The following is a 23,989-nucleotide window of genomic DNA, read 5'->3' as shown; positions in this document are numbered from 1 at the left end:
CTCTAAAATCCTAAGGGTCCTGATCTGAGCTGCCTCAGCCTCCTGCCACCTGCCCAGCCTTCTGGGGTTAATTTGCTCTGGGCCTCAGGGCCTCTAACACAGACCAAACAACACTGGAATAGATACTACCTCTAAGCAGAAAATAGATACTGAAGATATCTATATTTTATATACAGGGTACATAAGCTCTTAGTTCAGACAGAAAATTCTTTGAGCTTATTTTCCTTATTGCCATGCAACTCACATTAATCAGATTTCCACAAATAATAGCCACATTTTGTTTTGTTCTTTTATGTTAAAACCACTTGCAAATAGACTTTCAGTGAAATCTCCCTGTTCTTTCAGGGTTTGTGAATTTCTTTGCAAGGAGCCTGGGTTAAATTCTGCTCTCTGTTCTACATGTATGAAGCCATTTAAGTGATAAGAATAAGGAGTGAACTGTAAATCTCTGTTTGACAAATGTGTAATTAGAAATAGAGATTGTGGTTGCAAAATATGCATCCCTCGACTGACTCTTAATCCACTTTTAAAAATACAATTCACAACTTTTAAAAATACAATTCACAACATGTTGTGTTAATCTCAACCCCAAGTCAAAAGCATCTGTGTTCCTGCCTCTGGACAATAGTAAGAGGTTAACAAAAGCAGACACTGTAAATGTCATATCTACTCAGTATCAGCTTAATATCAACCACAGAGATAGATACCAGGAGAAAAAAAATCTAACTTTTCTACAAGTAACACAAGAAGAAGTCTAAATAATCAAAGTATGAAGTATATAATATGGCTCTCACTGTAGATTTCCTTCAGATTTAGTTAAGCAGATATTGCCACACTTTGTACCAGCCACTCTGACAACATGTTCAGCTGGTACTAATTATGGCCATGAATATCCTTATTCTATGTTTTGGAGATGTATGTTCTAAAGAAGGGGAAAACAAATTGAAATTGGTGGGCCTGTGTTAGTGCCCTCCCTTACACTGAATTCCAGGAAAACAAGTGCAGTGGTGTGTCAGCTCTAGCCAGATGTTGCACACCTGTACCACATCAGGCTGAGGCAGTGCCAGCCAGGGCTGGCTCTGTTGGAGACCTGAAACAACACAGCAGAATTAGCCTTGACTGCTACACCAGAGTCCTATCAAAAACAAGAGAAGGAAAGACAGGAAAGACAAGAAATAGTGATGAAGTAAAAGAAGACAGGGAAGGAGAGGGATCATAGTAGGAAGGCAAAATCTCACATCTCACAAAGTGTCCCAAATTAGTTGAAGACACTAGAACTGGCATTATCAGATCCCTTCTATGGGCTGTTTGGTCTATTCATGCCTTGCAATCAGGATACTGAAATCCTATAGTGCTAAAACAGATCCCATAGTCTCTGGTGATGCTGGGAGCAGTAACCCTGACTGTAAACCTCACAGTCTTCCATCTAGCTGGTTGCTTGGCATCAGTGTCAAGCTTCCTCCTGCTTCACTTGCCCAAAGAAAATCATAAATGGAAGAGCACACACCCAGTAATCAAACCCAGCTTCTGGGTTATTAGTTTTAATCACTGTTTTCTGATCTGGTGTTTCTGTCAATTACCAGACATAGTCTCCAAGACATTAATCACATAGATAGGAGTCTTCATTAGTTTCATCTCAATTTCTAAATTATTTTTAAAACCAATCTGATGTAACCCTTTCTGGGTCACTGCCAGTCTCTGTGTGCTCTATGAATAACTGAGGTCTGAGGTGCTGGTGTGAGCCAAACTCTGCACCCAGACATGGGTGAGATCCTACTCAACCACAGGAGCCTTTCCAGGGAGAGCCCATGAATGTTTTACTTGAACCAGAAGGGGAAACTATCCACTTTAAAATCTGAATGCTAGCAGCTTGTAAAATGTTGGTTAGATCTCCCAACATTAAAAATAAAAAGTAAATTCCCTTGGAAAAGAAAGAATGTAGGAGAAGCTAATGAAATATTGACTGTGCAGGAACCGCAAAATGTCTTTGAACACTTTTTGCTAACTCTTTAGTATCACAGGCAGCTTTGAAAGGCTGATATTTATAAGATAATATGGTACAATGGCTAATAACAGACAAGAAAAAAGTCATAATTTAAAATAAGGACATGGTGTTCTCCATATCTTTTAAGACAGGGAACCTGCCTTAAAGAACCTGACACTTTTACAACTGAGTAGAAACTTTTTACAAGGAAAGAGATTTTACAAATCAGCTATTACAATTGCCACCCATAACATCAATTATTTCATGTTCTGGGGATTATCTATCTTTCTAACATTTTTCAGCTGTACCTTGTCTACTGCAACAAAGCAAACTGCTGGTATATTTTAAATCACTGAAAAAAAAATGGATGTAGATGGAACATTGGGGTACAAGAGATTGTGGCTCTGTGATTGCTTTCATTAGTGTAGTTAAAATTTCCTGGAAAAGTCTGACTCTTCTGCCATTAATGATCGTGAGAGAAAAAATTCTGATTTCACTGGAAACAGGCTTTCATCTAAATAAAGACTGAGATTGAAAAATTCTCTGGTAACACTTGGGCAATCCTCAGATGCAGTGAGGATTGAAGCTGCCCTGTGCAATGATAAAGTCTGGTTTGGGCTGGGTGCAAAAGAAACAGGCACTCAAGGAGTGCTTTAGCATTATTATTTGTACTTTCTATAGCAAAGAGGTACCATTTCTATCATCCTTCTAATATGTCTTCACTTCTAAAATTAGAATCCAAATTAGGATTACACAATACCTGGCAGACTCATGCTAAGAGATGTGCTGCATAGTGATATGAATAGAAAATACCCAACTCATCTTACACAAGGTTTGTAAATCACTTGAAATAGCTTTTCCAGGAACATCCAGAAATTTGCCATTAACACTTTTCTTACCAAAGGAATAATGGCCTTAAGATAATTTATTGAAGTCTATAAAAGACAAATAGGGCTTGCTACTGCTGTTCAAATTAGCCATCCTTTAACTGTAGTTATTAAAGCAGCAACAGTCCCTGATGCTTTGAGAAAAGACGTCAGTGCTCTTGCCCAAAGCTGCACAGGTAGGGAGCAATTCACTGCCCTTGGAACAGCCCAGTCTAACAAAAGGCAAAGTGGGTATTTAATGAGTCAGCATTCATACTTGCCCAGCAGAATGGTCACAGCCTGAGCCTCTCTTGTGCAGGTACTCCTTCAGCCCAGCAGAACAAACTTGGCTAACACACTATTACACACTACCCCTCAGAAAGAAATCAGATCAGCCTTGGGAAGAGCAGGATCAGTGATTGGAGGGATGCAAACCAGGAGTGGGCAGTAAACATTTGCTCAACAGGGCTCTGGAGAGGTCTCTGCAAAACCACTGGAACTTGACTGCAAAGGGCCTTAAGGAAGCTTCCAAAGAAATGGCATGTCTCATTCTCATTTAATGGTATTAATTTCAGTCTAATATCTAGAAAATCAAGTATTTTCCATTTATGATCAATCTGTAGGTTGATAAATACAGTCAGATAATCCTACTGAGGAGTAACAGCCAACCAGCCATGTATAAAGTTGCTTTTTAAACTCACTCCTTGTGAGTCTTGTTTGAGCTTGTGAAGGTAGTTTGGGCTTCGACAGCCAAGATCTGGAGAGAAATAGTGCTCATGTGATTTATTCTAGGACACCACGCCTCATTCTTCTGCCAGCCAACAAAGACAAAAGGACATAAAGCTGGAGGTCATCATACTTTGAAGTGCTTTTCTTAGTGCTCAGCAGGCAAAAGCTTGATTTCAATTTTTTCTATAAATGCAGATAGAGAAGCCACATTATTTTTATGGGCTTTAGACTGTTACTTACAAACTAGTGAGCCTGAAATTCTCTGGGGTTGCTCTATCAAAATGCCAGCTCTGCAAAACCTGGCCCATTCACTGTGTATGCTCCAACCTTTTGTGGTTCCTGAAATTTTTGGCCTTGTACTCTTGGTCTGTCTGCCACAGTAAAGGCTCCTAACTTTTTGTGGTTTCTCAATGCTGTACTTTCTACATAACTCTTAGCTTATTTGTGGCTCAGATTATTCAATGATTTTGCAATTCTAGCATCTTAAACTCTGTCTTAAAGTAGAAATTTTTCATATCTTTTTATCAGCTTGAATAATTTTGCTTATCATGCACAAATAGTACAAACAGCACACGAACAGCAAGACTCCATGGTAATAATTGAATCTCAGCAGAACTCCCCATAGGTTTACAATTATTACCAGACACATCAGAACTTCATTTTCAGGCTGCAGACTTTGTAGCCCAAACATCTACAGACACTGTCCAAACCAGAGCAGCACAGGGTACAGTATCAACAGGCAATTCCTGCAAGCACTGTATGGCTCACATCTACTGTTACACACACTATAAAGAATATCTAAGATCTCTATTCCAGGTATAAAGTTACATCAGACATCACCCAACAAAAATGCCTCACCTGTGCCCAAAAGAAGGGCTGAATTTACTACACAACCTTTCCTTATCTTCACCACAACTCATGCTCATAAGGTACTCTGACAATGGTTTTTGTGCTGGTTTTTGCTGGGGCAGAGTTGGTTTTTTTCCACAGTAGCTGTGCTTTGGGTTTGTGCTGGAAGCAGTGCTGGTAGCACAGGGATGTTCTGGTCATGGCTGGGCAGAGCTTGCACAGAGCCAAGGCTTTTCTGTCTCTCAGTCCACCCCACTAGCAAGGGGCTGGGAGGGGACACAGCCAGGACAGCTGAGCCCAGGGGGTGTGAGGGGCTGAGAGGAGACACAGCCAGGACAGCTGAGCCCAGGGGGTGTCCCAGAGCATGTGGGGCCAGGCCCAGCACAGACCTGGGAGGAGAAGGACATTCCAGGGACATATAGAGTCATTACATGGGATGGGCCCCTACTCTCCTCCTGGGGATGGATGAACCTGCCCAACCATGGGAAGTGGGGAATGAAATAGGAACAGGCAGATCCATCAGGCTCCCAGGTTGGCCTCAGTGGAAAAATGTGAGGATTGTTTACCATGGGAAGATCTACTCACAGCTGGTCTACTCTGACACCTGAGTGGGTGCACCAATCTCAGAGTGGAAAAGGAGCTCTAGCACAGGAGCTAGTGGGCTCATTGACAGAGATTTAAACCAGCTTGGAAGAGGGAAGGGGACAGAAGCAGGTTCACCAGTGCTGAGGGAGGGGATGTTGTGCCAAAACTTGAGGAAAGGAGCACTTACAGATCCCTCAGTCTCCCTCATGGGGTGTTGGCTACAAAGCACCTAAAATGTTTCTACACTAATGCACACAGTACAAAACACAGAACAAAGGAGAGCAGCTCCAGGCTTTGGCCCAGTCCCAGAGTTTGACATCACTGTATGAGTGAAGCCTGATGGGATGAGTCTTATGCCTGGAATTCCCTGTGGGATGGCTACAGGCTCTTCAGGTGGGAGAGGCAGGGCAGAAGGCACAGAGGGGTTAGAATGCATGGAGCTCACAAGGGCAAGGCACAGTTGAGAGCCCCTGGATAAAAGCCAGGGACAAACAGGTAACACAGATGTCATCCTGGGAGTCTATTATTGACCTCCTGTGCAGGACAATGACACTGACAAATTTTTCTTTGAGCAGCTAAGGGATGCTCCCAAGTCAACTGCCTGTGTCCTTATGGGGGATTTCTACTTGCCAGAAATTAACTGGTACAACCCGGGCCAGAAAATTCCTAAAAATCCAGGATGACAACTCTATGGAACAGGTTCTAAGGAAGCTGACTCAGAAAGATGCCCTCATTGATCTGCTGCTTGTCAACAGAGGGGATCTCCTGAGCAAAGTGGGCATTGGGGCTGTCTTGGCCACTGTGACCATGAAGTGATTGAGTTTAAAATCTCTGTTGACAGCAGGAAAAGTGCCAGCAGAACTTCAACCCCAGGCATGAGGAGAGCAGACTTCAGGCTGTTCAGAGAATTAGTAAGCAAGGCATATATCTTTATAGCTTCCAAATGTTGGAAGTCAGGCTGGTGAGGCAGAAGGAAGGTGTATGCCCAGTGGAAGCAAGGCCAGGAGACACAGGAAGAATACAGATATGTTGCTTGTCACTGTAGGGATAAAATTCATGAGGCTAAAGCTTAACTGGAGTTGAAGCTGACAGAACTGTAGGGGACAATAAAAAGGATTTTTTTCAAATATAATAATGGCAAGAGGCAGTGTAGAAATAACACCAGCCTGTTACAGGATGAGGATGGTCACCTCACAAACAGGGACATGGACAAGGCAGAGCTGTTGAAGGCATTCTTTGTCATCAGCATGGATAATGGACCAAGGTTCTTGAGCTGGACTGAGAAAATGATCAATTCCCAGCTGACCCTGAGACTGCAGGATCTGCTGCTCCAGCTGGATCCCTACAAATCCATGGGGCCTGATGGGATTCATCCAAGAATCCACAAAGAACTGATGATGTCATTGCAAAGCCTCTCTATGATTTTTGAGCTGTGCAGGGAATCCCAGCTAACTGCAAGCTAGCAAATGTTGTCCCAGTTTTCAAGAAGGGCAAGAAAGAGGACCCTGGAAACTAAACCTGTCAGTGTCACTTCAGTGCCTGGCAGTGTGATGGAGAAGCTTATTCTGGGAGGCACTAAAAAACACCTGAAAGAATGAAGTCTCTGGTCACAGCCAGCACAGCTTCATGGGAGAGGAGTCCTGCTTATCAAACCTGAGTTCCTTTTGTGACAAGGCAGCCCACCAAGGTGATCAAGGGAAGCCTGATGATAGAATCTTTCTGGATTTCAGCAAATCTGAATCTGAAATGTTGATACTGTCTCTCCCAGGATCCTTCTGGACAAAATGTCCATCCCACAAAGGTTATGGGATGGGTGAACAACCAGCTCATGGGTCAGGTGCAAAGGGTGACACTGAATGGGGTGACATCAGACTGGTGACTTGTGGGGTTCCACAGACTCCATCCTCAACATCTCCATCGATGACTCAAACAGAGGACTGGAAGGATACTGAGCAAGTTTACAGATGATACAAAGCTGGGAGCAGCTGCTGACTCTGCTGAAGGCAGGGAGGCTTGCAGAGGGACTGGGCAGAGAACTGGGAAATCACCAACCACATGAAGTTCAACAGGGGAAAGTGCTGGATTCTGAACCTGGGACAGAGCAACCATCTTTCCTCTGTGGTGACCTGTGATAGAACCTGGGTAAATGGCCTGAAGCTGTGCCAAGGGAGGTTTAGGTTGGATTTTAGAAAAAGGTTCTTGACCCAGATGGTGGCTGGGCACTGGAACAGGACCCCCAGGGAAGAGCCCCAAGTTTGGACAATGCTCTCAGGCACATGACTCTTGGGAACAGCCCTGTGCAGCACCAAGAGTTGGACTTGATGATCTTTATGGATCCCTTCCAACCCAGCTTACTCTGTATTCTATGTGAAATCCTTGCTTCTATTTGCTTGTGTGCACAACTTCTATTTCATTTATTAAACTGCTTTATCTGAGTCTATAAGTTTCCCCACTTTCACTCTTCTGATTCTCTCTCCCATCCTGCCAGGGGTTGGGAGTGAGCAGCTGTGTGGGGCTTTGTTACCAGCTGGGGTAAAACCACAACATTTTACAAAAAGAAGGAAATAATAAAAAAGTATCTGCAATGCATCAGGAAACTTTACATGAAAGAACTGCTTTTCCCTCTGACTTTTCATATTGTTGTGACTCATAAAATAACTTTCTGAAGAACTCCATTCCACAGATGAACTCCTTTTCTAGCACAGGTGCTCACTTGATCATGTTTTGAGAGAGCTGGGAGAAGGTCAAGAAGCCAGCTCTTACATCATTAGCTATGAAAAGGCTTATATATCAATTCCCCATCATAAATGCATAATACTTTAGTAATCTCCTAAAATCAGAACAGAACAGAATTTTTAATAAAATATCAATGAAATGATGAACTGTTTAAAATTACAGACCACTTTTTGTTGCTGGTGTGTAGGAAGAATAGAAATGAAAATCTCATCTCTGAGTTTACCAAGTGATGTAGTAGGTTTAGCCAGTCAAGGTTTTAAGCAATGAAACTCTATATAGTAACAGGGTTTCTCTGTGTACTGGTTCAAGTGTGTTGAAGTTATTCCACCTGTGTTTTTTTCTCAGTTTTATTTACAGCTTAGTTTCGATTGCCTCTTTTAATTGCTTCTCCTCCAACAGTTCAATAACAAATTTAGAAGTTCTAGCTTTGTGAGCATCTGTAGTTACAGGTCATCCTGAAGGATTTCTGCACTATTTCACGGTGTTTATTAAACTGAACACTCCAAAGAAGTCAGGAATATTTTACTATTTAAATCACACATTTGCTGAGTTTGCCTTTGGAGCTGCAAAACTCTTCTGTTGTTCCCAGCTGAGGGGTTTGTTTCCCTGTGACAAGTTCTGATGGAGACTTAACCAAAGAGAGATAACTCGTAATTTGAAGAGGCTGAAGTGCAAAGCAGCTGCCGAGAGCGACACAACGCCACTGCAGAGGCTCTGGATGAATCAGCAAAGCCCCACATGCATCCATAGGGGCTGTTCATGTGTGAGCAGAGGCTCTGGGTGCCCATAGGTGCAGTGGGAGCGCTGCATTCCCTGTCCAATGAGGCGGGAATGCTCCGCGGGCACATGGTTTACGCTGCTCAAAATAACTCGGGACCTGCAAACTGACAAATGCTATTGCTCCGGTGGTGACAGGTTGTCCAGCTCCTCACAGCCATCCTCACAATAACCAAGGTTAACTTCCTTCACTCCATGGACTCCTAGCTGCTGCTGGTCCTGAGGACTCAAAGAATCTTCTCGCTTCCTTAATTTTAACCTCGCACTTCTGGATAACTGTCAGCGCTACTCACTGCCAGCTTGGGCAGCAGCATCTGCAGGAATTACAAAAGGTAATCCCTCCATTTCAGATTAGTTTTGATTTTGCAGAGTGTAGCAGAAGGGTTTGATAAGCATGGATATTTGAATGCTAATTTTAGCTGGTAAGGCATATACAGGAACAAATACTTTTTAAAGTGCCTTAGGTTATGCTGAGGTATGTGCATTGCACAAACAGCGTTCTGCGGCGTTAGCAAGGACCTGGATGCCATTGGTGGGCTTCTCAAAATCCCTCGGAGCCACTCTGACTCCTCTAAAGAGTCAACAAGATTCTAATGACCTGAAAAGTTCCTTGCTGGGACTCTTTCCTCTTCCTGCTCATCCTCCCTTCACGAAATAACAGAGGAGTGAAATATTCACATTCTTCTATTCAGCCTTAAACTGAGATGCCGTAATTTGGAATTCCTTCTTAAGCAAAATCAAACCTAATTTAATGTGACCCCCATAGTTAAATGCTTTCTATTTATTTAATTATTTATTCTGTCATGTAAAATGACCCCCGTGGCTATATTTAGTGCAGGGAGATCTGCTCTCTGGATTAATGTACACAACAGCTGCAGAAACAGTTCTGCTAGAAGGGCATAGCTCTCACCCTTGAGCTCTCACTATCTCCTTTGCTCTCTTTCTCTCTCTCAGAAAAGTATTTGACTGTCAGTAGCAAATGTTTGGCCCAATATATTGCAACATTAAGCAGTAATCAGAAGCCCATGTTAAGTTTTACCAAATAATACATCAACAATTGACAAGAGAACAGCGTAGCTCCTGAGCATATGTTAATAGAACATTATACAAATCATGCTAAAGACACTGATTACTTTATCAGCAGTATCTTGTTTTGGTCATGAGATTTATATTTGTGAAGATGCTCTAGGGTTTAAGAGTGAAAACAAAATCAGCAAGTGTTAATGGAAAAATTTCATAAACTTCAACTCTGCTCTTCTCCCTCTCCTACACTTCCTGAAGGTTCCTAAGGTCAGGATATTTCCTTGTTCTTGTCTGTGTTTCTTTGTTTGTCTTTTTTTTACTTTCAGAAACAGCTAATAGAATTAAACAGCAATAGCAAGTGTGGTAGTTCCTGTAGCTGAGCAGAATAATATTTAAATGTCAAAAAGTACTTATAGTCAATTCAGGAGTTAGATACATGGCAGAGTACCAAGCACAAAGGGGAACTGTGTGCTCTGTGCTGGTTTTTATTCCTGTGCATTCTTTAGAGATTTTACAGCAGGTCTTGCTGTGCTACTGAAGGAATCTTTTTTTATCAACAGCTGATAATAATTAGTAGACTAGGCATATTTGCACATAAATACAACATCAAGATAATTTGTTAAAAATGTACATAATACCATAAAGGTAATTGGGCAATGCAACCTCAATTGTAATTTAAACCATGGGGTGGGGGGAAAGAAAAAAAGATCAGTTTTTACTTTTATGTTTAAAAAACTGGGTTAGTGCTTGTTTTCATAAAAAGGAATATTGTACAGGAATGGGCAAATTATTCCTGTAGAATATAAATCTCATTTAAACATTGCAGTCTGAAAATACAGTTAAATAAGAAGGCTTTTATGTTACAATGTTCTTAGGGAAGACTGCTGAAAAAAATAAAAAAGACAGAACAGCAGACAAAAAGAAATGTAGTGAGACCATGAAAAAAGAAAGGCACAACTGGAAAATCTGAGGAGAAAAATGCAATCCAGACTTCTTTTGTATCTAATTTACCACTTTGTGTAAATCAAAGGCCTCTCTGAATTTTTCAGAGAGAGATCAGAATGCAGGGATTGAATTAAAACCTTTGGAGGCATTGAGTGTATTAAGCCACTCATACAGGAAATAAAGGTGTAAGCTTAAGTTTTATATAAGCAAGTAAGTAAGCAAGAATATGTTTTAAGTGCCTTAAAGAGTAAAAGTCTTAGATACTAGTGTAGAAAACAAGTCTTTTGATAACTAAAATGTACAAAAAGCTGTAGTTTCAGTCCCAAGCTGAAACACTACAGTAGACCTTAACCATGTGCATTTGTGGATTTCTGCACTGCCCACCCATACTGCCAGCAGGAATGACTGAGTTCAAATAATCTGGCTCATAATCCATGAAAATGGATTTTTTTTTGCCATGAAAAAAGGTGTGCAGAATGGTGCATCTGTGTTTGAACCAGGAAAAATGAATAAATAAATGTTAGTAATAAATGAAATAAATAATTTTAATTATATTTTCATTGAGGACTTCCATATTGTGGATCTCTGCTGCAATTGCTTTGGCCTTTCCTATGAACTTTTTCTCATATGGGCAATGCTTGAATGAAAGAGGACTATAAACATTACTCGAACCATTAAAAACTTGTCCTACATTGTGAGCACTTGAAGTACAATGAGAATTTGTCCTGATAATCTAGGTAATTGGGAGAGGAGGAAGGAGAAGCATCCTCCAAGACAGCCATCACCTGTCTTCCCTTCTGAACTTCTAATTTAAAAATCAGCTGAAAATGTATTTGTTTCAATGAGATGTTTTTTCTTGAAGATATTGTTTGCCTTGCAGTTCAAGGAGATTCACTGAGGAGGAAAAGAGGACTTGAGACATGGGATAAAGTGTCTCAGCTCTCATTTTGAGAACTACTAAGGGACAAAATTATGAAATAAGGAAGACTTCTTGTGATCAGAGTGAAAAATAAAAGGTCTTTTCATTATAGGAGAGTATAAAGGAAATGTTGAATAGTTAGAGAGCTCTTAATGTGCTTTTTCCTTTGAAGCAGAGTTGAGTATTTCCTCCTGCTTAGGGTGTCTAATACTGTAACAGTGAGGTCATGGGCCAGGGCACAGCTCCAAGTGCACACAGGGCTCTTGCAGTGTCTGCTGCAGAACAGCCTGGAGAGAGGATTTATCCCATCCCATTTTTGAGGGATTTTGTTTCCATGAGAAGTTGTTCCACTCCTGAGCCTGGAGATTCTCCATTTTCCATATTTAACTACATTACTTGGAACTAGGAGTTTAGTTGTCTAACTCATTACAGGGAATGGAAATCAAAGCCACCAAAGTGTCCAAACCAGAAAAGTAAACCACCCTCTTGTACACAGTTTTCTAAACACTATTTTAAAAATATCTCGTACACACACCCTCAAACACACAGAACTCTACTCCAGCCTAACTTTTAATGTGTCTGGGGTCTCAAGGCCTGTCTCGCACAGCCACAGCTTGTCAACAAGGCAGCAGCAGAAACTGTGACAATGGCAACTGCTAAGTGAGAACTCCTGCAAGAACATGAGAATGTGGCTGTGATCATCCAGTGTCTGCAAGACACATCACTTGTGTCAGCTCCTACCCTGTTTGCAGTCAAAACACCCCCATAAATGTCAAACCCTCTATGGGTAAATGCAATTTATGTGCATTAAATCAATCATGAAGTCGACATAGCCTCTAATATTTGCTCAATTTTCCAGTTTCCACACTGAGGTGTTCTGGGCTTGCAGGGTGTTGCTGTGTAAAGGCCACAAAGGTGCCTCTCTGCAGTTTGCTTGCTGCTCTGATGCTGGGGTTTCACAAGAGAGCACTCCCAACAGAAGCAATGGGAGATGGAAAAGCTAAGACAGGAACAACATGTACCCACTGAAATTTCTCCTTTTAACTTTTGAAAGCCAAAGAAGATGACCCAATGCTTTTTGCATTAATTCTGCTGATTGCATATAACCTGTTTATTCTGACACAGAGAAGGAGACTTTGAAAAATTATCTTTAGGGCATCAAGCATTAGAAGCTGTTCTCACCAAATAAAATGGAGATGGATGTATCTGGGATTTCCTTAAGCTTGCTGAGATTTCACTAGTGTTGTTCCTGTAGGAAAAGCTCAGATTCTTTCAGTGGTGACTCAGGGATAAGTCTAAGAAAATTCAAACAAGAAGAAATGGAAGTATTTGGTGTCACACTGTGCAAGACCCCTGTGGCAAATATTTCTTCCCTTCCATGTAAGGATTTTCAGGCCAAGCCAGTGCCAAAACAAACTGAGGAAATTAATTCTACCTTTGTGAATATTTAATCCTAAAGATCTCTGGGCTAATAAGAGAACATAACCATAGGAAGCTCTTGGAAACTCGAGGCTTGTTCAATTAATTGCCTAATGGAAACTGAGTTAGCAGAGTGAAGAAATTCATGGAGTCAGTTTTGTTTGTGGCATCTTCTGGTGCCTCTCAAGACAGCAGGTGGCCAAGGTCACTGCAGCTGGTGTCCCAGGAAAGCCAAAGATGCTGCCCTCACCCTGTGCTTTGGTGCTGTAGGTAATGAGCCAGTCAAGAGGAGAGAACCACAGGCTGCTGGTGCCAGTCAGCCCACTTCCCCCTAAATAACACCAGTTTAGAGACATTACTTGTAACCAGCAATGCAATTCCTGCCCTTGATACAGGTGCATTATGACACTTCTCCAGTTGGCAAAATTATTGGCTTTCATTGCCACTACAAAATATTGCCTACTGTGTTTGTACTCATTTGTCCTTCTTACTGCCTGCTCAACTCATTATCTGCATTTATCTGCTCAGCAGAGACATCTGCAATTACAACACAATGAGCACAGCTCTTTGAAAAGAGAAACCACAACAAACTGGACATCTCTCAAGGCAGAATTAGTAACTGCAATGGGATTGCCTGGTAGCCTCACAGTAACACTTGCTGAAACTTAACATTTTCCATTCAATTAAAAATATCAAATAATTCAAAATACTTTAAAACTTCAGTAGACAAGCACTGCCTCAAAGTGCTACATTTGACTATAACCCAACTACTTCATTACTAAAAATAGAATAAAAAGTCATCTTCTACACAAGCTGAAAATAGAGAAGAGTTAGATATAAAATTCTGGCCCTGGGTGAGCTCTAAAGAAAAGTGATGGCCCTCTAAGTATTAAGAATTTGGCATCAGATTCATTCTCATTAATATCTTGCTTCCCAGCTCTAGAAGGAGAACTCTGCTCCCTTCTACTTCTTCTGCTCCAATGGGCAGAAGGAAGGAAGTTGTTCCAGGTCCTTTGCTGGAGAACTGCTTGTTTTTCTCCCTTTGCTACCAAACAGTGTCTTCCTCATTAAGGTTTTTCAAGCTTGAATTATAAAATTATTTTGCCTAAACACATCTAAACACATCTTGGAGAGTAGCTCCTTATGTTGCAGTAATACTCCTTAAGTAAATAAGGAGAAATTATTTCTTTCATGTTCCAATGCTTTCAATTCCTCAAAAGACATGCAAGAACAAAGTCTCAAATACACCCAGACTGAGGTCTCAACCACACTGAACACACAGTTGCTTTACTATGGTTTCCTGAAGAAAAGCTACACTGTGATTAACAACCTCTGTTAAAACATAGTGCTTAGTCTGTGCAACAGAGGAAAATGGAATTACCTCAGTCAGATAATTTTCATATGCTCTTTAGACAAACCCATTATAAGAGCTCTTCAAGTTCATTTGACTTCAGGTTTTGATCACACAATATTCCTTCCCTACTTGGAGAGTCTAGTGCTCTCTAAAGATCTGCATCATCTTTTTTCAGCTCTGATGACCTTTACAGACACTGAGATGAAGATGTGCCATTCTGAAATGCTGCAGAAAGAGTGGCCAAGAAATGCAGCCAGCTAAATTTTGCCACCTTGTAAAATACATACTTCTCCAGCTATGTAAAATACAAAAAATACACTACAAAATACATGTGTCCTGTAAAGCTACAAAGAGCTGGATGTCCTAAATCAGCCAGAGCCTGAGAGGTTCTAGGTGCTAGGGCTGAGTTCATTCAAGGGACAGGTCTGTCTCCCAGGCTGGAAACTCCCCATGTTAGAATGTATTTAAACTCTTGGGAGCTGAAACTGTAGCTTTAGCTGTGACCTTTACAGCACATAGTCTGCGATCAGCACATAAACAAGCTAAGAGAGGCCCTGAAACACGCTCAGCTTCACCAAGGTGGCACAGCTGCACAAGCAAAAGCAGATTCCACTGAGCAGGAACTTAAAGCCTCCTGGAGACCTCTTTGTACTCTTAAGAGGTTAAATTATAAACTCTGTCCAGTCATGAAACAGCTCACAATATTATCTCGTGTGGGCTTCCCAAATCAATGTTCTCTGTGTGCCACAGCCTCACTGCAACACTGTGCCAGATAATTTAATGCCAAGTGTTCAGTTAGTATCACATACCCTGGCTCAGCTGCAGGCTGGATGGGCTGCTCAAAAGCCTATAATTTATATGGCATTTTATTTCTCATTCTTTATACAGGTACAAACTTAGCAATATTTTGATTGAGTGCCTCTGTAGTCTTAGTGATTTCCTTTGTTTTGTATTATGAAAATAAAGCAAAATCAAAAAATCTACAATGTCCAATATTTACATAAGGAAAAGGATTTCAATATAAAAAATATACCTCAAGCAGAGGGATTAAGGTCTCAAAATTCACATCAGATTATGATAGTTGTAAGTTCATTCACTGAAGAAGAATATAAACAGTTTAAATTGAAACCTTCCTTTTTGTAAATAGGGAATAAGGGCTGGCACTCACATTCTATGGATCAGTATGAGACATTACCACTTCATTTGTTCTTAACCAGCCCTTTTCCAGGGACAATTGTCCCACTAGAAAAGCACAAAGCCTTCCACAGCAGAGTTATCTTTTTAACTTTTCTTTCCTTGGTGACTTTAGCTGTTGCACAAGGCTGTGAATGGAGATGGCCAATGCTAGGGCATGGATGTTCTCTTCTCTTGATGCCACCACAGGAACAGAACCTTCTGCAGTGTGACAAACCAGACAGCTTGGGGTAGGAACCCTGAAACCATTTGTGCAGCAAGATTTGCACACCATAAATGAAGTAGGAGGGGGATAATGAGCACTGCATAGTCTGGGGACAGATCCAGTAAACAGCCATGCACTTGTTTCAGGATCTGTGAGGAATCAGCTCTCTGAATAGGTAAAGAGCAGCTATTTGTCTTCATATTCATTAGACCAGGGTGTGTGAATCCCTCTGCACGCATCATGGCTCTGGTGTTAATGAAAGGGAGAACACCACACAATTTTACTTACTTAAGTACCAAAAGGGATGCTTTAGTTTTGCTTAGCAGGCATGCAGGTTAAGCAGGGGCTTCCTGATGCTCTCATCTCATGTGGTACATTTTTTCAGAATCAGGATGACCTAAGAACGTGGTTCTGAAAGCCCTGTAGTACAAATTATGTTTGCATCAAATAATGACACAGTTCTCTACTTACTTTAAATTAATAATGACATAGTTCTCTACTTACTTTAAATAGCATATTAGAAATGATGCTGAATTTAAGAAGCTATGGAACATTGAGCACCATTATAGCTTCCTATAATGCATGAAAAATTGTCATTATAGAATATTTTAGTTCTTTCTCCTTCCTCTTCACATCCCTCTTATGATTTTGAGGCTTCATTTACTTACTACTTCAGTGCTTTTCAAGCTAAATTTACTTCACTTTAAAGTACTGTTACTCTGAACAATTTTCAGTCCCTGAAATATCCAACACTTAATCTCTCTGATGAGATTGTTTCTCAGCTAAGAAACACACATCAGCAATGATGGAGATTTGACATTGAAACCCAGTTATTAGCTCTGTAGTTGAAGTTTTGCCTTGGAGTAGAAAAGACCACACTTGCAGTTACTTTATGTGGGGCTACTGACAGTAGCAAGTGGAGAAGATGAATTTTACTGGGTAAAGGCAAGTGTCTGGCAGGATGTGCAGAAGCAGGCCTTTAACACAAGGCCATCCTTATGCTTCAGGTATTACAAGGACTTCCAAGTATTCAGCACACAGGTGCAGTTTGAAAATGTTGTGTTCTGCTTTTCAGAGCCTGTCATTGTGCTCAATCAAAAAACTGCCACTGATAAGGCATGGTCCTATTTGTCCTTTTTGTTGGCAGCATGCAAGACGACAGTTTAGAAACCTCAACTTCAATATCTCAGCTTCTGAGAGAGAGTTATTTAGCAGAAACTAAACGTCAAGGGAAGAGTGAAAGAAGCAGATCAGAGCCAGTTTCTCATAATTTCCACTATGGCAATGCTTCTGGTGATTCAGATGAGGTAGCTGCTCAAGATGACCTCCCAGATCTCTCTGCCTTTTTGAGCCAAGAGGAGCTTGATGAAAGCGTAAACCTGGCCAGACAAGCTATTGATCAGAATCCACTGGAAACTAAACAGGATGAGCTTCAGGCACATTCACAGCACCCCCCAGATCAGCTGAACAACACGGGAAAACACAAACAAATGGCCCAGTCTACAGCTCTGAAAACATCAGACAACGGTCTGCACTCCAACTTTTGTCAGGAACATGTCAGAAACACAAAGGGGTCCAAAGGGAGCTCTCAAGATCTAAAGAAACACCACCTCCCTTCTGAATCAGAATCCAAAAAGGAATTCCTAAACAAGGCAGCAGATTTCATCGAGGAGCTCTCGTCTCTTTTCAAAGCTCACAACTCTGAAAGAATACGACCCCGAACATGCAAAAACTACAAGAGCAAAATTGATTCCAAGAACAAGTCTGCTCAAAAAGGTAGCTCTAGCCTGTCTCTCACCTCAGAAAACAGAGAAAGGCTTTCCATTCCAGCACCTCAAGACTTGGAAAACAAAGCAGAGAAAACTTTTGAACAAACAGATCAACAGGCAGCAAACCTGGAATCTGTCAGTCAATTAACAAGTGCAGAGCTGAAAACAGAGTCAGAATCTGCATCTGTATATTCTGATGAGCCCATTGGACAACCACCACGCTTTACTCAGAAACTGAAGAGCAGGGAAGTTCCTGAAGGATCCAAAGTGCAATTGGACTGCATTGTGGTAGGAATCCCAGCACCTGAAGTCAGGTAAACACATTCTGCACTTGTCATTTTGTATTTCTGTAATGGTAGGTGTGTGCAGGTGGGACATACCTTGTTTGGTATACTATGCTTCTGAACTCACTGCTTTACTTAACAGTTTTGAGGCATTCCCTTGGTGAAGCTTATGCAATCACAAATGTTGTATTGTGGTCAGACCTTAAGGTCACAGAGGGGCATGACTAAAAGAGAAAACAGTGCCAGAAATTCAGGGTTTTTTTTAACAGAAAACAACACGAAATATCATCCCCTAGATATTAGCAACACTCTGAACAACAACACTCTTGTAAAGCAAGACTCTGAACATTTCTCTTGCTTATTTCTCCAGGCATTTGCCTTGATAAATCCTTTGGATAATAAAAATGGCAGGAGGATCCCTGGAAGTGAGAAATTATTTTTTCCCCTTTTATCATCCATAGCTCAAAATGCAAGGACAACAAGTGAAATAATCTTCTCTTATGTATCTGGACCTGAACACAAACTCACTCTGGCTTTCCTTGTGTTCAGAACAGGTGAACACTGAATTGCTTGTTCACAGGCTGTACTCCAACACACAATGTTCAATGCAGGTGTTTCTCCAGATGGCCACAACACTGTTCTTGTACTGCAGTCATGTTTGTGCTGTTGACATACATAAAAGTGACAAGGTGTTCATGTCATCCAAGTTTAGGTGTTTAGCAGTCACCAGAATTAGAAGCTGACAGTGTAAAGTCACAGAAGCCTTGCAAGGGCAGATTGGAGAACCCAGGAACATCCTACAGATATCCAGGGATGAGCAGAATGCCTGTACACCCAATTCAGGTACCACCTGATTCCACAGAAATGGATGACTTTGGATATCTTTGTAACTTGGGTCCATTTTTGCCCCAAACAAAACTGAAACTTTTAAATGGAAATTTCTATTTTGACATTTGATTTTGCTAATTTTGATTAATTAAATAAGCTACTTAATTGATTGCCATTCAATACAGGAGCTACTACACTTCTGTAGAATAAGCACCCATCAGACATAGGAAATTAGGGAGAGGAAGAAAAAAGTCCCCTAGGGAAAGTTAGTCCCCAGCAGCTAAAGCTCAAGAAAAAGATCAGGCTCAGCTTTCAGGTTCACAATTTAAACTAAAAAATACAAGGTAAGTCACAAGGGGGGGAACTCTGAACTCTCTCTCCCTTGTGTTTGTGCTATATTAATTAAGGAAAAAGCTGGGAATGTTAGCTCCTTGAACAGTTTCCTGACCACAATTATTTATTAACAAAACTTTTGTCATGTTCATCCAAGATTCCTTCAACTCCACCAATGTGCAGAAGTAACACTAAGAGAGGGTGTAAAAATCGTCACTTGACTGAGTGATAAATATTCACATGCATCCAGTGATCTTGTTAGTCACTGCTACAGCACAAGGAAATCAGAAAACAGAATGTACTTTGGGGTTTGTGTACCACTAATCGTGGGGACCAAAAAAATGCAGCATTTTTTCCCCAAAAATAGTGCTTATCTTTGATCTGCTGTGCAAAGTTCCAAAAGAGTGAAGAGGGCTCCTAGTTGGCCACAGTTGTGGAACTGTGAGCAGAACTGTGCTCAGACCAAATTTCTTGCTTGGAGGGTAAGAGTTTTCTAATGTTTATGGTTAGTGTCTGTGGAGCTGGGCAAGGGCAGAATGATTCTAATAGATAGGTAAAAGAAATAAAAAAAATCAGCAGTCCCAGGAAAGGACTGAGTGGGAAGATAGCAACTGATGAAAGCTTAATGACCATTGTCTTAAAATGGACTTCTAACCACAGAAAGGAATCCCAAGTGACTTACAGTGCATGTATTAGATAAAATTACAAAGTGGAAGTGGCACTGTGGGAACCCAGAGCATTGTGAAACACCAACAGGATTCAGCAGGCTCTGTAATGTAGTTAATCAGTCAACACTTGGAGCAGTCTGATGGTTCAACTGATGTAATGGGGATTATAAGAGAGAAATTAGAGACAGAATATTTAGAAAGAAGCTGATCACAGGGGTAGAAAGGACTGGAAAATATGAAGGGCAGATACCATGTCTGAAAGCAAGGGAGTACTAAACCAAATTGATGTAAAAGATGGTGTAAATGACATTTGTGATGGATCAGAGTCAAAATACCATTTTGATTATTTATGGAATTACCAAAGCATGGCAATGATAAAGCATTACAGGTGTGGTATGTAATGAGGAAAAGAAAACTGGGTGGTGGAGCAAGAGATGAAATGGGGAACTGAAACTGAAACACCAGTATATGGAAAGCTAAGTCCTCTTGGCTGAATACAGAAAGACCTGCCTGATTGTTTTTAAGGCAATTCAGCCTTAATGCAACAAGCCCACAATTGAGGGGAAGCTTGTTTGGCCAGCCTGTCTAGAGATTAGTGAGAGAAGTTACCCATTTTTCAGTGCCAGCAGCTGAATGCAGTGTCCCAGAAGAGACAAGGACTGATAGCACAGAATGTGTGCCTCAGCTAGCTCAAACCTTAGCTCTCAGTTAAAGAGCACTACTACAATTGCTGCTGATTGCTGTACTCTGACTGAACTGTGGATTAGAAACAAACCTTTCAGAGAAATGTGTTGTGTATTTCCATCTCATGCTCCCTTCTACAGCTCTGCTTCTCCATGAGTAATGGTAGGTGTGACATTCACTCCCCTCTGTGAGGAGAGGACTCCTTTTTCCCTCAAGTTCAGAGGTGTCTACATTTTTCCAAACTGTTTGGCACATCACTCCTAGGTTAATTTTACTGATGAATCACATTGCATGGTTTGGCATACACAGCTATCCTGGAAGTGTCATGAGGATTTAATGTTCTAAAAACAGGCTGCATGTCATAAGGTTTCCATGAAAACATTCTTTAACATAGGCATAGAAAGCTTAAAAGTTGCATTTTATGTTGCTTTGTTTGAGGAGATCAGACCTGCAACTAATCACAGATTTCTAGAAATTCTGAAACCTGGAAAGATAAATTAAGATTTTTCTTCCTGGCTGCCAAATGAAAGCATTTCTCTGTTTTAGTGCCCAGAGTCTAGAGCCAAATTTCTCTTACATTCAACTCCAGTCAAGTCAATGGATTAAGATCTAGGCTGAATTTGGCACAGGGGATGACACTGCCTGTGCTTAATGTGAACCTCCCTTGCATGAGGAAGCTATCACTGCAATCCATGGCAGGAATGAAATGTCAGTGACAGTCTTGCTACTTCAGTCATGCCACATATCCCAATGTCAGAACTCCCCCTGGAACTGACATTTCATTGCTGCCACGTACAAGGTTTCCAGGGTAAGTATAAAATCAAATGTTAACAAGGAAGGAGTAGATGTGGCCATAGCAAACTTTTCCATGAATCTTAACAGGAGACCATTAGTTTTGATCTACAGGCATTACAAAGAGACAATATTCACACAGCATGCTCTTTTTCCCAACTTAATCTCAAAATACTTGAATGTTATGCTGAAAAGAATGACTCCAGAACACACTGCATAGAGAACTAAACACAGGTTTGAAACAGGAGTTTTAAGTCACTGATGCTGCAAATTTGGGACTAGCCAAAGGAAAAAATAACTGCAAATAAAACAATTAACTCAATCCTGCTTCATGATTTGAGTCATCTAAAGGAATATAATACTTGTATACTAATGAAAGAAATGTAAAAATTAGCTCACATGGTGTTTTTAAATTTGCTTATAGGAAAACTAGATTGTGCCTCACAAAAGCATGTGATACAGACCTAACCCTGCACAAACACAAGGGGTTAATTGGAAAAGCTGATCAGTAACACAGTGAGTTCTACCTTAATGGCAATTATATCACAGCATTTTGTGTAATGTGTTTTGCTCCATGTGCCACTTCAGTAAGGAAACACATCTAAGTGGACACAAAAATATAGTATTACAGTACTATGCAAGTTATTTTAATGTTCTGAAAAGATGCTGCTGAAAAGGAAATCAAATTCTAGAGCATGGGAATTCTCTTTAATGCTTATTCATATCTGCTAAGGCTAGCATGCTGAAACAAGGCTACAATATAAGGGAGAGGCATGGGGTAGGTATATAAAAAGACATGAGTAAGTGCCATGACTCATGTCCCAAAGTACACAGTTGCCTACATGAATTACACACCTAAAAGGCAACTTGTACATTCATATACCAAATTTGTGCCTGTAGTCACACAACTGCATGAACCTTCTCTCCTGATAATGTGACCATTTGCAGTGATCACCAACTGCTGTTCTTGAGAACAACAGCAGAATAAACCATATTGTAGACAGAATTTTTAAAAATTCTCCCTTCAGTATCACAGGAATCCTGTATAATTCCCAAGTCTGGAACTCAAAAAGGCACTAATAGTTGTCAAAGGACATTTTCAGTTGATCCTGTAATGCACATTACCCTACTTTTCCCTTGGAACTGCTAAACATTTCCTCTTCTTGCTCCTGGTAGAGTTGTTCATCTATCCCAAGCACTGGAGATTTGGTTCTGGATGCCAACTAAAAGTCACGTGTGTAAGGACAGCACCGAACAGAAAAGAAAATGTGATACTTCTGGGGAACCAATTAAAAAAAAATCTCTTTGTATCAAAGTATTAAGTGGGGAAAATTCCAGATTTGGGCAAGCCATAATGGGCAAAGTTTAAAATGGATGTAGCTGCTCCTTCTGTTTGAAGAGGTTTTGTTTCAGAGGATCTGACAGGACTATGAGAGAATATGACCACTAAAAGTTGAGCAGAAGAAAGTAGACAGATAATTATTTTTAAAGGAAATGTATTTTGAATGGAAACATGAACCAGTGAGCTTCAAAATAAAGATAACATAAATAAAGATCAATATTTTCAAAATAAGTGTTAGCAAGGAACCATACAGTCTAATCAACTGGAAAATAATTGTAATGGTACCATGATCATGCAATCCTTAAAGAGAGATGTAGGTTATAAATAATGATTTTAAGACCAGTGATTTCACATTTTTAGAGCTATTAGTCAAACAAATTTATTTATTCATGCTTTTCTAAACTATACGAGATGTGTATGAGATATGTATTGAAATACCTTACAGTGTAAGACAGGATACTAATTATTACAATTTCTTACTTAAAAATCTATCCTTATCCTTTCCACAACAATCTTATTTTCTGTAGTACCAGACAAATATTAACAGGTTCTTTTACCAAGTTACCATAAAAGATGCATGAAATGATTACTAATTTTTTAAAAGTCAAATGAATAAAAAATATTGCCAGTATGACAGCCCCCACTCTCCCATGCAGAAGATTCATTAGCTACTTGCACGTGATTAAGAAAGTCACAGTAAGAAAATGCAAATACTTTTGGGGCATTTTATATCTATCTATCTATCTATCTATCTATCTATCTATCTATCTATCTATCTATCTATCTTTATGAGAAAAGTTACAGTGAAGATGAATGCACTTAATTTTGCCTTTTCAAATTTAGCTAGTTATCTATAATTACAGGTATTTCTGTGTATTATCTCAAACATTTAACTCTGGATCTTGATACATAGCACTACATCTTCTTTATAAAGCCTAAATTTAATTTGAATCTGTTTCTGCAGGCCCACCAGCTTTTGTGCTTCTGTTCTGCCTTGTAACCAGCACCCATCAGTCCTGCTATCCCCTCCTAGCAGCTCAGAGTGACCTGGTGGTTACTGACAGTACAGAGCTCTCTGTGAAGGTGCTGCTTTTCCTTTGGTGTGGATTCCTGCATTTTCCACTGAAACAACCCCTCTGAACACTGAAGGACTTAGGAATGCCTGAGATGAGAGTGTGAAAGCTCTAGAGGGCCCAACAGATTCTTGGCTATGTGGCAGTGTTTAAAGAGGAACACAATATTGTGCAGAAAAGCACTCCAGGTGCAGCTGTTTCTACATGGAAGTACCTCTGTATACTGCAATAGATCAGCTCTCTTACCTTGTGATACACTCCTGCCATCTTTTATAAAAAGCAGATTGTGGTACATATATGACAAAACAAAGACAAATTTCAGTCACCTTCTGAATTAACATGAACTTGAGAAACACAAGTTTGAGCAATATTTGTTAACTTAGGGTTGGTGTTTTTTGCTGCATTTTAAGCCACTAGACTTACAGATCTGATTGTACCTCAAGAGAAACTCAGAGCTGGATTGACAGTGTTCCAAATTCAGAGCTCTTTTACTCTTTACTGAATATTATGAAAATCATCACTACTTTATTCCCATGACTGTAAATTCAATACTTCCTGCAGTACTCTGTCAGAATTTTACCACCAGGAAGACTTCAAACATTACCATCCTAGTAAACAACTTGTTTGCATG

General features: G+C 40.4%; 1 protein-coding gene across 3 annotated transcripts in view; it reads left to right on the top strand.

Moving 5' to 3' along the window:
- The window catches only part of MYPN (myopalladin), a 63,891-nt gene that overhangs the window by 7,598 nt on the left and 32,304 nt on the right, over positions 1-23,989 (top strand). Inside the window, exons 1-2 of one of the 3 annotated variants that reach the window (XM_056495294.1) lie at positions 8,513-8,858; positions 16,733-17,668. In XM_056495294.1, the coding sequence (XP_056351269.1) occupies positions 16,734-17,668 (935 nt within the window). In that variant the 5' untranslated portion in view covers positions 8,513-8,858; position 16,733. Of the gene's footprint in view, positions 1-8,512; positions 8,859-16,732; positions 17,669-23,989 lie in introns of those variants that run through there. The other 2 variants (XM_056495297.1, XM_056495296.1) reach the window with 2 other exon arrangements.

This window comes from Oenanthe melanoleuca, chromosome 6, assembly GCF_029582105.1.
Source record: "Oenanthe melanoleuca isolate GR-GAL-2019-014 chromosome 6, OMel1.0, whole genome shotgun sequence".
In the NCBI taxonomy this organism is placed as follows: domain Eukaryota; kingdom Metazoa; phylum Chordata; class Aves; order Passeriformes; family Muscicapidae; genus Oenanthe; species Oenanthe melanoleuca.
The sequence above is the reverse complement of the archived record's forward strand: the minus strand, read 5'-3'. Positions and strand labels throughout refer to the sequence as shown.